This window comes from Aedes aegypti, chromosome 1 (assembly GCF_002204515.2).
Source record: "Aedes aegypti strain LVP_AGWG chromosome 1, AaegL5.0 Primary Assembly, whole genome shotgun sequence".
Taxonomy (NCBI): Eukaryota; Metazoa; Arthropoda; class Insecta; order Diptera; family Culicidae; genus Aedes; species Aedes aegypti.
Genome location: NC_035107.1, coordinates 129,569,619 through 129,582,239, shown reverse-complemented (window position 1 = coordinate 129,582,239; position 12,621 = coordinate 129,569,619). Strand labels below are relative to the sequence as shown.

General features: G+C 36.2%; 1 protein-coding gene across 7 annotated transcripts in view; it reads right to left on the bottom strand.

Annotated features, from left to right (window-relative positions):
- Positions 1-3,098: 3,098 nt before the first annotated feature.
- Positions 3,099-12,621, bottom strand: part of LOC5576890 — a 167,090-nt gene continuing 157,567 nt past the window's right edge. For all 7 annotated transcript variants that reach the window (XM_021847678.1, XM_021847718.1, XM_001662940.2 and 4 more), the window contains one exon: positions 3,099-4,512. In XM_021847678.1, the coding sequence (XP_021703370.1) occupies positions 4,449-4,512 (64 nt within the window). In that variant the 3' untranslated portion in view covers positions 3,099-4,448. The remainder of the gene's footprint in view (positions 4,513-12,621) is intronic.

Genomic DNA, 12,621 nt, shown 5'->3' with positions numbered 1-12,621 from the left:
CACAAACACTTCATGGATATCATCTGTATTTATTAGCACAAGACTCATTACAGCCCATAATTTTCATTATCTCAATTCAAATAAACCTACCACGGTGCCCCGACAGACCGTTATTATGTAAAAAAATTGTCCATCAAATCTGAGTTCAGGGCTCGATTCTTGAGGTCATTATGCACCTCTGGACCAATTTTTAAAAAAATCCCTAGGCGGAATCTCGAGAAATCCTGATTTGAAGTTTTTGACTTAAAATTTCAATATAATTTATATACAAATTACACAATAGCGCCGGGAAAACCTAAAAAATATCGCTCAAAAAGACGGCCAAACTGTTCTTAACTAGTATATCATTTTTAAAGTGGTTATATTCATAAATATGTTTAACTAGCTTAACTAACCAGAGTGGTTTGAGTATGTTTTTGTATGGCTTAAACCAGTAAGTTTAGTTCAATTGAATGAAATCTAAAAAACTAAATATGAATATAATGTTGTTGTCATGTTCGATAAAACTTAAACTTTCAATGGTTAATATTATTTATTCACAGCCCATTTTTCGACATTCACATTAAGTGACCAGCCCACTGAAGTCTGCCGTATTTATTTTATTTGAAAATATTAGCTTCTTTATACATATGGTACTACTCTTGATGTATACGTCTAGTTTTCCACCGAGTATTGTCCTCAGTACTTTACGTTACAATTAACGCATTCTGTATACTTAGCCACAGCAGGGTTTTGTCTACACGTAGAGCATCATTCCCACATGTCAAAAGTGTTCCAAGATTAACATAGTTTTCAACAACTTCATAAAAAACCCAATAAGTACTACTAAAGTTTCAACATCACTGGGAGTCCTAGTTCTTGTCTTACTTAGCTTGTTACCATGTAATTTGTTTTTATACAATTCATTGTCATCTGTTTATTAGAGTAGTGTTGAATCCGTTGAATCTGTTGCATGCTCCTTGTGAGCGAGCGATGGAATCCGGATCCATTGTGTCCGGTTCACGTTAAGCGGAAGAAAAAACGAAATGCGCCGGTGAAAAACAAAAAAAAAAACGCGTCAGTAGAGTTTGATACGTTGAACCTGTTGTATGCTCCTGTCGAGCGAGCAACGAAATCAGTATCGTGTCTGGTTTGGATAGTGCGGTCATTCGTGTATATGCTCACGTATTCTTTTCGAATTTTATATTTATCGTTTACCAAAACGAATCCTTTCCCATATCCAAACTCCCAGTGTTTTCTTGTGGAAGTGCAGAGAACTCCTCGGCTTCTGTAAAGCAAGTAACACGTCAACATTTCCCTCCCATTTCCAAATTGACCTGCATTCGGACGCAGCCGGCGCCGTTATTGTTTATAATAATAATAAGAGCACCAGTATTTACACATTGAGGATGATACTGATCCCGAGTAGCATCTGTTGGTTCCCTGTGTAAGTACAGCTGTTCTTGCAATAACGGAGTAGTAACTGCGGGCGGTCAATCATGCTCATGCAATTCATTGTCATCTGTTTATTGATTTTAAGGTCGCGTTCGACTCAGTAACGCAAATCTATCTGTGTCAGGAAATACTTTAACGTTAACTGGGAAAGCTGATTAAGCTGATACATACAATCAAGTGTATAGATTGCATACGAGGTGTTAACTTCGTTTGTGATATTACATGAACTATTAAAAATGCATTTCGAAATTTACTAGTCACAATTACATTCTGATGTATATACATTTGCAGGCTTTGTAGACGATGACTTTATTGGAATCAATCGCAGCGCAGTTGAGCGGGCTTTCACTATCTTGAAGACACATAACTAAGATAAGCTTGTGATGCCATTTAACCTACCCAAATGTACATGGTTGCATGAAGAGAAAGAAGCAGGTACAGTTGTGTTGTGGCTGAGGCAGTGCTTGAAGGGTATGTAGTTGAAATTGTCGAAGAGCCTTGGACGTGTGACAATTATGTCTCCCGTGCAGTAAAAACACTTGTTCTGGCTACGATTATCTTTTACGGATTACGTAATTAGCTTGAGAACCCGTTACTTGCAATGGCAAATTACATTTCTACACTGTTGCCTAATAAAAGCTTATCTAACTTCATCCATTCTCTCTTTCGTAAATAATTTCGCAATAATAAACACCACTGCAATGTTTCTATCTTACGATATCGCGATGCATTATCGTAGAAAGTTAATTGAAAAGTGTTTCGAATAAAAAATCAGTTTTCAATTATAATAATAAAAAACATGATAGCAGAGCAAGAGAGTGAGAGTCCAAGTGATGTTGAAACTCGGATAGAACTAGGCATTGAAATTGTTGAAGACCTAATAGAATACTTCCGACATGTGACAATGATGTTTCCCGAGTAGTCAAAATCATGTTGTGGATGAGAAAACAGAATACATTAATTTTAAAGTAAAGTTCAAGAACAATACTCGGTGGAAAACTTGACGTATACAAGAGTAGTACAAAGAAGCAAATAATATTAAGAAAAATAAATACGGCAAACTTCAGTGGGCTGGTCACTTAGTGTGAAAGTCGAAAAACAAGCTGTAAATAAATAATATTAACCATTGAAATCTTTACTTTTTTCGAACGAAGCATCACCAGTAAATTGAAATTTAGTTTTTTAGATTTCATTCCATTGAACTAAGCTTACTGGTTTAAGCCATATAAAAACATAATCAAACCACGCTGGTTAGTTAAGTTAGTTAAAAATATTTATAAATATAACATCCATAACCATTATATACTAGTTAAGACGGCGAAACGTCTTTTTGAACGATTTTTTTTAGGTTTCCCCGGCGTTATTGTGCAGTTTGGATATAAATTATATTGAAATTTTAAGTCAAAAACTTCAAATCAGGATTTCTTGAGATTCCGCCTAGGGATTTTTTTAAAAATTAGCCCAGAGGTGCAGAATGACCTTAGGAATCGAGCCCTGTACTCAGATTTGATGGACAATTTTTTTACATAATAACGGTCTGTCGGGGCACCGTGCCTACTTTAATCACTCCATACGTAAGCCCGACAATGACAGTTCAATCTTGTAATCTCTTCGCATATAGCATTCATTCCTCTTCAAACTTTTCATTTCCATTCACTTTTTGGTTGGTTTTCTTCGATTGTAAGCAAAAACTGCAGGGATGTTTGTCTGCTATGGTGTAAAAGCCTATCAGATTTCCTTGAGATTTTGTGATTCCCTACAGGTATGTTAATCATTCACAAAATATTACTTCCAATGCGTTACGATACTATGATGTCTAAATATTCTTATCCCTTAGTTTTAGTATAACAACTAAGCAGATATTCTGTGTTATATCAATAAAATGGGTATTATTGTTTTAAGCTTACATGGTTCCTCCGAAAATGCTTTCTAACGTGAGAGGTACGTTTATTGGATACAGTATTTTTTTTCTTCTAATAACAGGAACCGTTGTTCTAATTTCCTGACCAGCTCATGTGTTGCATGGATCAATTGTGATTTCATCAATATTTCTTAACAGTAGTTTATGAGACATATTGTTCTTTACTTTATTATTCCCCAAGTTGTCGATGCACTATAGAAAACAATTCTTTTGTCTCAAAACTTTCTTTTTCTAACTTATTGCTAACATTTAAGATTGCACTGTAAATAGACACTATTGCTATGGCTATATATTAAGATCCATGATGCTTTTAATAATGCTTTCTTTGTTAATAATGCTTATTTCAAATATTATTATTCAACGTGATTTAAAATGTGACAAAGGATTCCTCGCGATCACCGATTTGATGTTATGGTGATGAAACACATTTTGAGATATCGAACAAGTACAATTTCATAACAGAAGGATTGCAAAGAAAACCAACGCAAAAAGTCACACCAACAATATTTCAAGGGGAATTTCCGAAAATGACCAGAAAGAATGAAGTCTCAGACGAGGATGTCCATTAGTAGGTTGATGCATTGCAGTTGTTTATCTGTTGTATTAAAAGTTTTGGGGCTCTCAGATGCACCAAAAAGAAATCTTGGACCGATTCGAATCCCTTTGGAGATCTTTAGCTGGGAGTTTGAAATCTTTCTTGTCGTTTCCGATTGCAGTCATCATGCATGGATTGCTCTCATTAGAACTGTCATTGTTAGGTTTACATGAGAAATTTCACAAAAGGATTAGTTATAGGGCTTGGATCGTAACCCTAATGGAAATTTGACTCAAACTTCTCCAACCATGAACTTTAAACATTCTCCTTGATGTAATGCAACAACATATTGGTAATTGATGATCATTTTCCGATTGACCAACACTTCAAAAGATCACATTTTTTCGACGATACATCATTCTTAACGGTATCATAAACGAGTACTTCAAAGAACACACTCAATACATTTTCTTCAAAAAATAACTCCACCTTCAGCATAACTTTACTGTTTTCCGGATCCACGCTTCGAATGATTTTTGTAGTTCATGTTTAAAATCCTCACAGATAACCTAGAGTGGAGTACGTTTTCACATATGGAGCATCATCCGTAGCAGAATCATCTCTGAAAAAAGAAAACAATCATATAGTTATGATTAATTAGATGACATCATTTGAGACAAGCATATACAACACACATATTTTGAACAACTACCGTGAAACTAAACATTACATATACTTCGCTATTGGATTAAATAGACAAATTGATATGAAATTCGCGAAAAAGTTACACGTCTTGTACTTCAATTCAAGAATTTCTGTCATAACTCCACAATTCGATATTGAAGCTACCATCGAATAAGAGAGGTATCGAGTTAAAGAACATCAAACCAGTGTAAATGCGATCCAAGGGACCATCGAGGTAGCCATGAAAACTAACTTTAACAATGGTTCTCTAACGCGATATCGAAATACGGAATATCGAGTCATGGAGAGTTGATTGTATTTGTCTGTGGCGATATATTTTGTGTATCGAATTTCACATGTTTCAACTACCTAAACCGATAAAAATCCGATGTGTTACTATATTCAAAGCGGGGTGTCCCATTTTGCATAATGACATTGCGTATTTAGTCGATTGGCAAAGTGAACGTTTCGCCAAGAGATGTTTTATGCTAGAACAGGCAGCAATTTAAAGAAATCTCACAATTCTCATTATGTCATTATGTGTACAAAAAACGCTTTAAATTATGCGAACCATCCTTATGTGAAACATCGTTATGCGAAATACCTTACACCTGATTCAGACTATAACATTCGCAACATAGAAGTGAACAGCGATCTTCCAATATTTGAAAATACAGCAAACTCTGTTACTATTATTTTGTTACTAATTCAGAAATTCATTTGATATTTAAATTTTAAGAAAAGGAGAAGAAGAAAACTAATACTAAGAAAAAAACTTTAAAAACCTTCAATTCAAAATTTAAAGAAAAATATTTACACGAAATTTTTAATGACTATTAACACTTTAGCCCTCTCATAGTCTATCCGAGAGAATCGTTCAGGGGCGGACTCACAACCCTCACTTGCTGCGCGAGAAAAAAAGAAATCACAACGAAAGATAGAGCAATGGAATTGCACTGGTATTAAATAATTAAGCTTAAGGTGATTATAGAACGAAGCCAAACCTCAAATTTTCAATAGCACAAGACTTGAGAACCAAGCAGCGCTTCCCATTGAAAATTTAACCCATTGGTCACCATCAGAGAGCAAGTAATTTGATTGATTTTCAACGCGAACTGTTGTCAGATTCTCCAGTCTTGTGCATTAGAAATTTCAAAGTTTGGCATCGTTTTATAATCACCTTAAACACTGTTACTTTGAAATTCAAATTTTAAACAATAAATTTATTCATTTGGGGGGGGGGGGGTGGTAATTCACAGGATATTACAGGATGCGCACATTTAATTTCACCTGATTACCACGTTTTGCTGGCTGGGGGATGATAGAAAACAAAAAGGTATTCCTGGATCGATGATATTTTCCTATGGCAATCAGGATTGATTGGTTTTAAGGGTTGAAGCTTTGACTAGCCTGAATGCAGTTTGGGTGATCGGGGATAATAGGAATATGTTGATTGCTGATTGGAAAATGAGTGAGATTACTGGTATTTATTATTGAACAGATAATCACTGCTCCATAATTTTGAACAACACTGTGGATTTGACCAGAACGTCATTAACAGTGATCGTAAATGTACGCACTTTGACTGTGATGAAATGTCTGGTAAATTCAGAAATGCATTTGAGTGACTTATCCCGTTCGAAGAATTAGAATCAATCGACGTCAGTGAATTTATGTAGGCTTGTTGCAGGTCGATTACCGGTCCTGATTCAACAGAATCAGGTGCAGAAATACTCGATACACTGCCGTCGGAAACTGGAATTTGTACTTTTGATTCTTCTCCGCTATTTTCAGCCAGTTTACTTTCAAGTTCTTTGACTCGAAATAACAAAGACTCCAAAACAGTATTCTCATCCGCACTCATATTCAGTTGTCTTGCACATAACTGCGTATAGTCTTCCAAGAATGGCTTCAGAAATTCCTCTAGGAGCATCTCCAGGAATTCCTCCAGGAGTTCCTTCAAGAACTCCGCCAGGAGTTTCTTTTGGAATTGTTCCAGGAGTTCTTTAAGAATTCCTAAAGGAGTTCTTTTAGCATCCTAAAGGAATTCTTTCCGGAATTCCTCCAAAAGTTCGTCTAGCGATTCCTGTATGAATTCTTCCAGCAATTCCTTCAGGAGTTCCTGCAGGATTTTTTTTTCAGTAGATGCTTCAGAAATTCCTCCAGGAAGCATCTCTGAAAAAACTCGTGGGGGAATTTTTGAAGGAACTCCTGAAGGAATTTTTTCCAGGAAATCCGTCAGGAATTCCTCCAGGAGCTTTCCAATCATTTCCTCCTGGAGTTTCTTCAGGGATTCTTTCAGAAATTTCTTCGGGAATTCATCCAGGAGTTTCTTCAGGTATTCTATCCGGAGTTTCTTCAGAAATTCCTCCAAGAGTTCCTTCAGGAAATCCACCTGGAGTTTTTACACCAATTCCTCCAGGAGTTTCTTCAGAATTTCCTCCAGGAGTTCAATTCAAGTATTCCTCTAGAAGTTCCTTTTGCAAATCCTCCAGGAGTTCCAAAGAATCCTTCAGAAGTTTTTTCAGCAATTCCTCCAGGAAATCCTTCAAGAATTTCTCTAGGAGATCTTTCAGGAATTCTTTCAGGAGTTTGTTCAGGGATTTCTTCAAGAGTTTCTTCAAAAGCTCCTCCAGAGACCCTTCAGGAGTTCCTTTTAGAATTTCTCTAGGAGTTCTTTTAGGAACTCCTACAGGAGTTCTTTCAGCGATTCCTCCAGGGATTCCTTCAGGAATATCTCCAGGAGATCCTTCAGGTATTTCTCCAGGAAGAATCTTTAAAGAAACACGTGGAGGAATTACTGAATGAGCTCCTGAAGGAATTCTTGCACGCATTTCTCCAGGAGATCCTTCGGAAATTCCTCCATCAGCTCGTTCAAGAGTTCCTTCAAGAATTTCTCCAGGAGATTTATCAGGAATTCTTCTAGGAAGTATCTCTGAAGGAAGTCCTGGAGGATCCAAGGTATTCCTCCAAGATGTTTTTCAGAAAGTCCTCCAGGAGTTCTTTCAGGAATTCCTCCAGGATTTCCTTCAGGAATTCTTGCAGGAGTGTCTTCAGGAATTCCTTTAAATATTCCTCAAGAAATTCCTGTAGGAATTCTTGAAGGAATCCTTTCAGTTAATCTAACAGGGGGAAATTTTCGGAATAATCCCTGGAGGAATTATTGGAAGAATCCTTGGAGGTGAATATGTGAAGTTTTTGAAGGTGTTTCCATGGAAACCTTTGTAGGAAATACTGAATATTTGAGGGAATCCCTGGCAAAAATCCTGGAAAGAATTTTGAAAAAGTAATTCAAGAACCTCAGAAGTATAAAAAAAAACTTGTGAATGAAATGATTAAGGAAGCCTAGGATATAAATAACTGAAGAAAATTTCATAGAGATGGAAGATCTTTGGATGAATTATCTGAGGAATTTATGTAAAAAATTTTGAAAATGGCTTTTGATGATATCAATGGTTCAATCGCCGCGACTTGATGTGTCAGTGAATCATCGATTTGTTTTTGGCGAGAAGTAACATACAAATGAATTGCAAGATTGTCCGGACGATTCGGTCGATCAAGTCGCGGCGATTGAACCATTGATATCATCAAAAGCCATTTTCAAAATTTATTACAGAAATTCCTCAGATAATTCATCCAAAGATCTTCCATCTCTATGAAATTGTTAACAACATATTACATTTCATTTGCCGTAGCAGTTCAGATTTTTTACAGGTGAGTTGATTTCACCTGCTTATAAGAGAAAAAAACGTTTTTAATATACTTAACCTAACTTAACCTAAACATATAACGCATTAATCGTGGCAATAGAAGATTGTAACGATTTTTGCCTGAAATTTTTAATTATTTTATTTGACATTTGTTCCAATGTTTCAACATTGGATATTCTATGTAACTCATTGGTACTATACCAGGGAGGAAGCCTCAGAATCATTTTCAAAATTTTATTTTGAATTCTCTGCAGAGTCTTCTTCCTGGTATTACAACAGCTAGTCCATATAGGTACAGCATACAACATGGCTGGGCTGGCCTGAAAATATGTTTGAATATCAAAAGCTTGTTCTCAAGACAAAGTTTTGATTTTCTATTAATAAGGGGATAGAGACATTTTACATATTTGTTACATTTGGCTTGAATGCCCTCAATGTGATTTTTGAAAGTTAAATTCTTATCTAGCATGAGCCCTAGATACTTAACTTCATCTGACCAATTTATTGAAACCCCTCTCATCGTGACACCATGTCTACTTGAAGGTTTCAAATAAAGAGCTTTTGGTTTATGTGGGAATATTATTAGTTGAGTTTTGGAAGCATTAGGAGAAATCTTCCATTTTTACAAGTATGAAGAAAAAATATCCAAACTTTTTTGCAATCGACTACAGATGACACGCAGACTTCGTCCTTTGGCGGAGAGGCCTATGTCATCCGCAAACAAGGATTTTTGACATCCCTGAGGTAACTCAGGTAAGTCAGATGTGAAAATATTGTATAATATTGGTCCCAAAATGCTGCCTTGAGGAACACCAGCTCTTACAGGAAGTCTTTTAGATCTAGAGTTCTGATAATTAACCTGAAGTGTACAATTTCACAGATAACTTTGAATTATTCTAACAAAGTATGTCAGAAAATCAAAGTTTTTTACGATCAAACCTTCATGCCAAACACTGTCGAATGCTTTTTCTATGTCTAGAAGAGCAAGACCAGTAGAATAGCCTTCAGATTTGTTGGAACGGATCAAATTTGTTACACGCAAAAGTTGATGAGTGGTCAAATGTCCATGGCGGAATCCGAACTGTTTGGCAACAATTGAATTTTCGTTGATGTGGGCCATCATTCTGTTCAAAATAACCCTTTCAAAAAATTTACTGATGGAGGAAAGCAAACTAATTGGACGATAGCTAGAAGCTTCTGCAGGATTTTTGTCTGGTTTTAAAATTGGAACAACCTTAGCATTTTTCCATTTGTCAGGAAAATATGCTAATTGAAAACATTTGTTAAATATATCAACTAAAAATGATAAGCTACTTTCTGGAAGTTTCTTGATGAGGATGTAGAAAATTCCATCATCGCCAGGAGCCTACATATTTTTGATTTTTTTAATAATAGTTCTCACTTCTTCCAAATCAGTCTCCCAGGCATTTTCGAAAACGTGCTCTTGATTGAGAATATTTTCGAACTCCTGAGTAACTTGATTTTAAATTGGACTAGTAAGTCCTAAATTAAAATTGTGCGCACTTTCAAACTGCATAGCAAGTTTTTGAGCTTTTTCGAAATTAGTCAGTAATAATTTATTTTCCTCTTTCAATGCCGGTATTGGTTTCTGAGGTTTTTTCAAGATTTTAGATAATTTCCAAAAGGGCTTACAGCCAGGGTTCAATTGAGAAATTTTATTTTCAAAATTTTTGTTTCTTAATTGAGCAAAACATTTCTTGATTTCTTTCTGCAAATCCTGCCATATAATTTTCATAGCAGGATCGCGAGTGCATTGATAGTTTGGCAGGGATTTTGCAAAAAAAACCTTAGATAACATCCTGTACAATTTTTTGGAGGGATTTCTTAGGAATTCCTTAAACAATCCTTCAAGATAGCTAAATGAAACTTTAAGGGACTGTTAATTATTTACGTAAAACATTTTCGATTGTTTTTCAATTTCCACCTCTTGTAATAAATGTAATAAATAAATATAAATGGATAACTCAGGTTGATTTCGAAAAACCGCCCAAATTGTGTCGTACAGTCTCGCAACCCAGTATATGATAGCGCTTAAGAGTACAAAAGTGGAGGCTATATACGTGTACAAATGCATGGAGGCTGCATGCAAAATGTACGTTTATCGCCTCCACATTTGTACTCTTATATCTCATCATATACGATCGTATGTTAACTGGGAAAGTTGTTTGTGATCTTAACTGGAACTGAAATAGTAGTTTACGGAACAAGTTGCAGAATGATGATTTTTACAGCACGAGTCGTAAAATTATCCTACGAGGCTTGCCGAGTAGGATAATTACGACGAGTGCTGTAAAAATCGAGTTCTGCAACGAGTTACGTACAACATTTTTTGCAATTTCGTAGAAGACCACTTGAGGGTATCAGAAATTATATCGGAACGCATCCACCATTATTTTACAATTTCTGAGAAATGGTTGTGTTATGATTCATTACGCAACTGAAAACAGTTGCGTAATGAGAAAGTGTTGCGTAATGAATCATTACAGCACTGGTTTCAGTTAGGTAATGACTATTCCCGCACTGCATACTTCAGTGCAGGAAAGTAGGCCGTATCATGACAGATTGGCGTGATGAAAAACAGCCTATTACGATGAGAAATTGCAAAAAAACTTTTATTTGGTTGTATACATTTGAATTTGCGCTTTTCCATATTACCCACCGTAGTGTTTATGGAACACTACTGTAAAGCAGGCTCTGTCTCAGTCAAATATAATTTTAAAGAAGTCAAACACTGTTAACCTTCGGGCTGTCGCGCTGTACTTTGTACAACAGTTGTGATTTATATGCTATCATTTTGCAACAAAGATATCTATCGACACCAAACCAAAATGTATTCCTCAAGAATCTTCTTAAGAACAATACTCGACAGTTTTATTTATAGTATGGCCCTTTATAATACGGTAAAATCAACAAATGTACATGGAAGTCTCATAATAATGAACGCACTATGTAAGGTTCGAGGAAACCACAGTTTGAAATCGTCATATCTTAAAATCCAGATAATATAAAAACTTGGGGTCTTTATTAAAGTTATTCTGGAGGTGAAGCGCTATCTGATGGTACCTCATTTAATTCGGAATTTGACCGCAAGGTGGCACTAGTGAGCATGGAAGTTTTACTTTTGTTTTGCAGATATTTCAGGATCCTGACTATTTGGATGTATGTCGTCTTCGGCAAAGTTGTTTAGTAAGTTAAGGACTATCATTTTTCGAGCTAGTTGATTCAAAATTTTGCCACTAGGCGGTGCTAGTGAGCATGAAACTTTTGTTTGCAGATATCTCAGGAGCCTGACCACTTAGAAAGATAGTGTCTTAGGCAAAGTAGTTCAGTAGCTCAAGGGCTATCATTATTTGAGCCCAGAAATAGGGTATTTTGCCACCAGGCGGCGCTAGTGAGCATGAAATTTTGTTTTGCGGATACTGCAGGATCCCGACTTTTCAGACAGGCACCTTCGACAAAGTTGTTCAGAAGCTCAGGGATTATCATTATTTTGCAAAATCTCGAACTTTAAGGATTAAACAAAGAAAGAATTTGAGCTACTGATCAACTCTGCCGAAGACACCATCTTTCTAAGTGATCAGGCTGCTGAGATATTTGCGAAACAAATGTTTTATGCTCACTAGCGCCGCCTGGTGGCACAATTTTGAATCAAATAGCTCATACAATGATAGTCCTTGAGTTACCGAACAACTTTGCTGAAGACGTCATCTTTCTGACCACTGACCACTGATCATGAGATCTGAGAAACAAAAGTTTCATGCTCACTAGCGCCACCTAGTGGCAAAATCCCGAATTTCTTGGCTATAATAAAAATAGCCCGTAAGCTAGTGAACAATTTTGCCGAAGGCGTCATCTTTCTAAGTGGTCAGACTCCTGGGAAATTCGCTAAACCAAGGGTGTTGTACAAAATACAACGCGCGACTACTCGCGTTACAAAAATTCGCGCGACGACCGAAAGGTTAACGTTAATGTCTTAAGCTAAGTATGCTGTTTTGCTCAAGAAAAGCAAAGGAATTCCTTGAATGAATGAGCCAAGACATTTCCTACAGAGAGCCCCGTTTGAAATTACATTTCTTCTCAACTGCGTACTATGATAAGAAAAATGTGATTTTCTGGACCATTTCTGGGAATAAATTTTCCACGCATCGAGATAGGCGATTCCTTTTCTTGTCAGTAGCAAACCAGCCTTTAATCAAGAACATTTGCAAACAACACCAGAGACAATAAAAAGTCCAACGAAGTTCAAACCATTTTCAGAACTGATGACCCCACTGATTTCAAAACATTCCTTTCATTCACATTTTCAACAAATCACC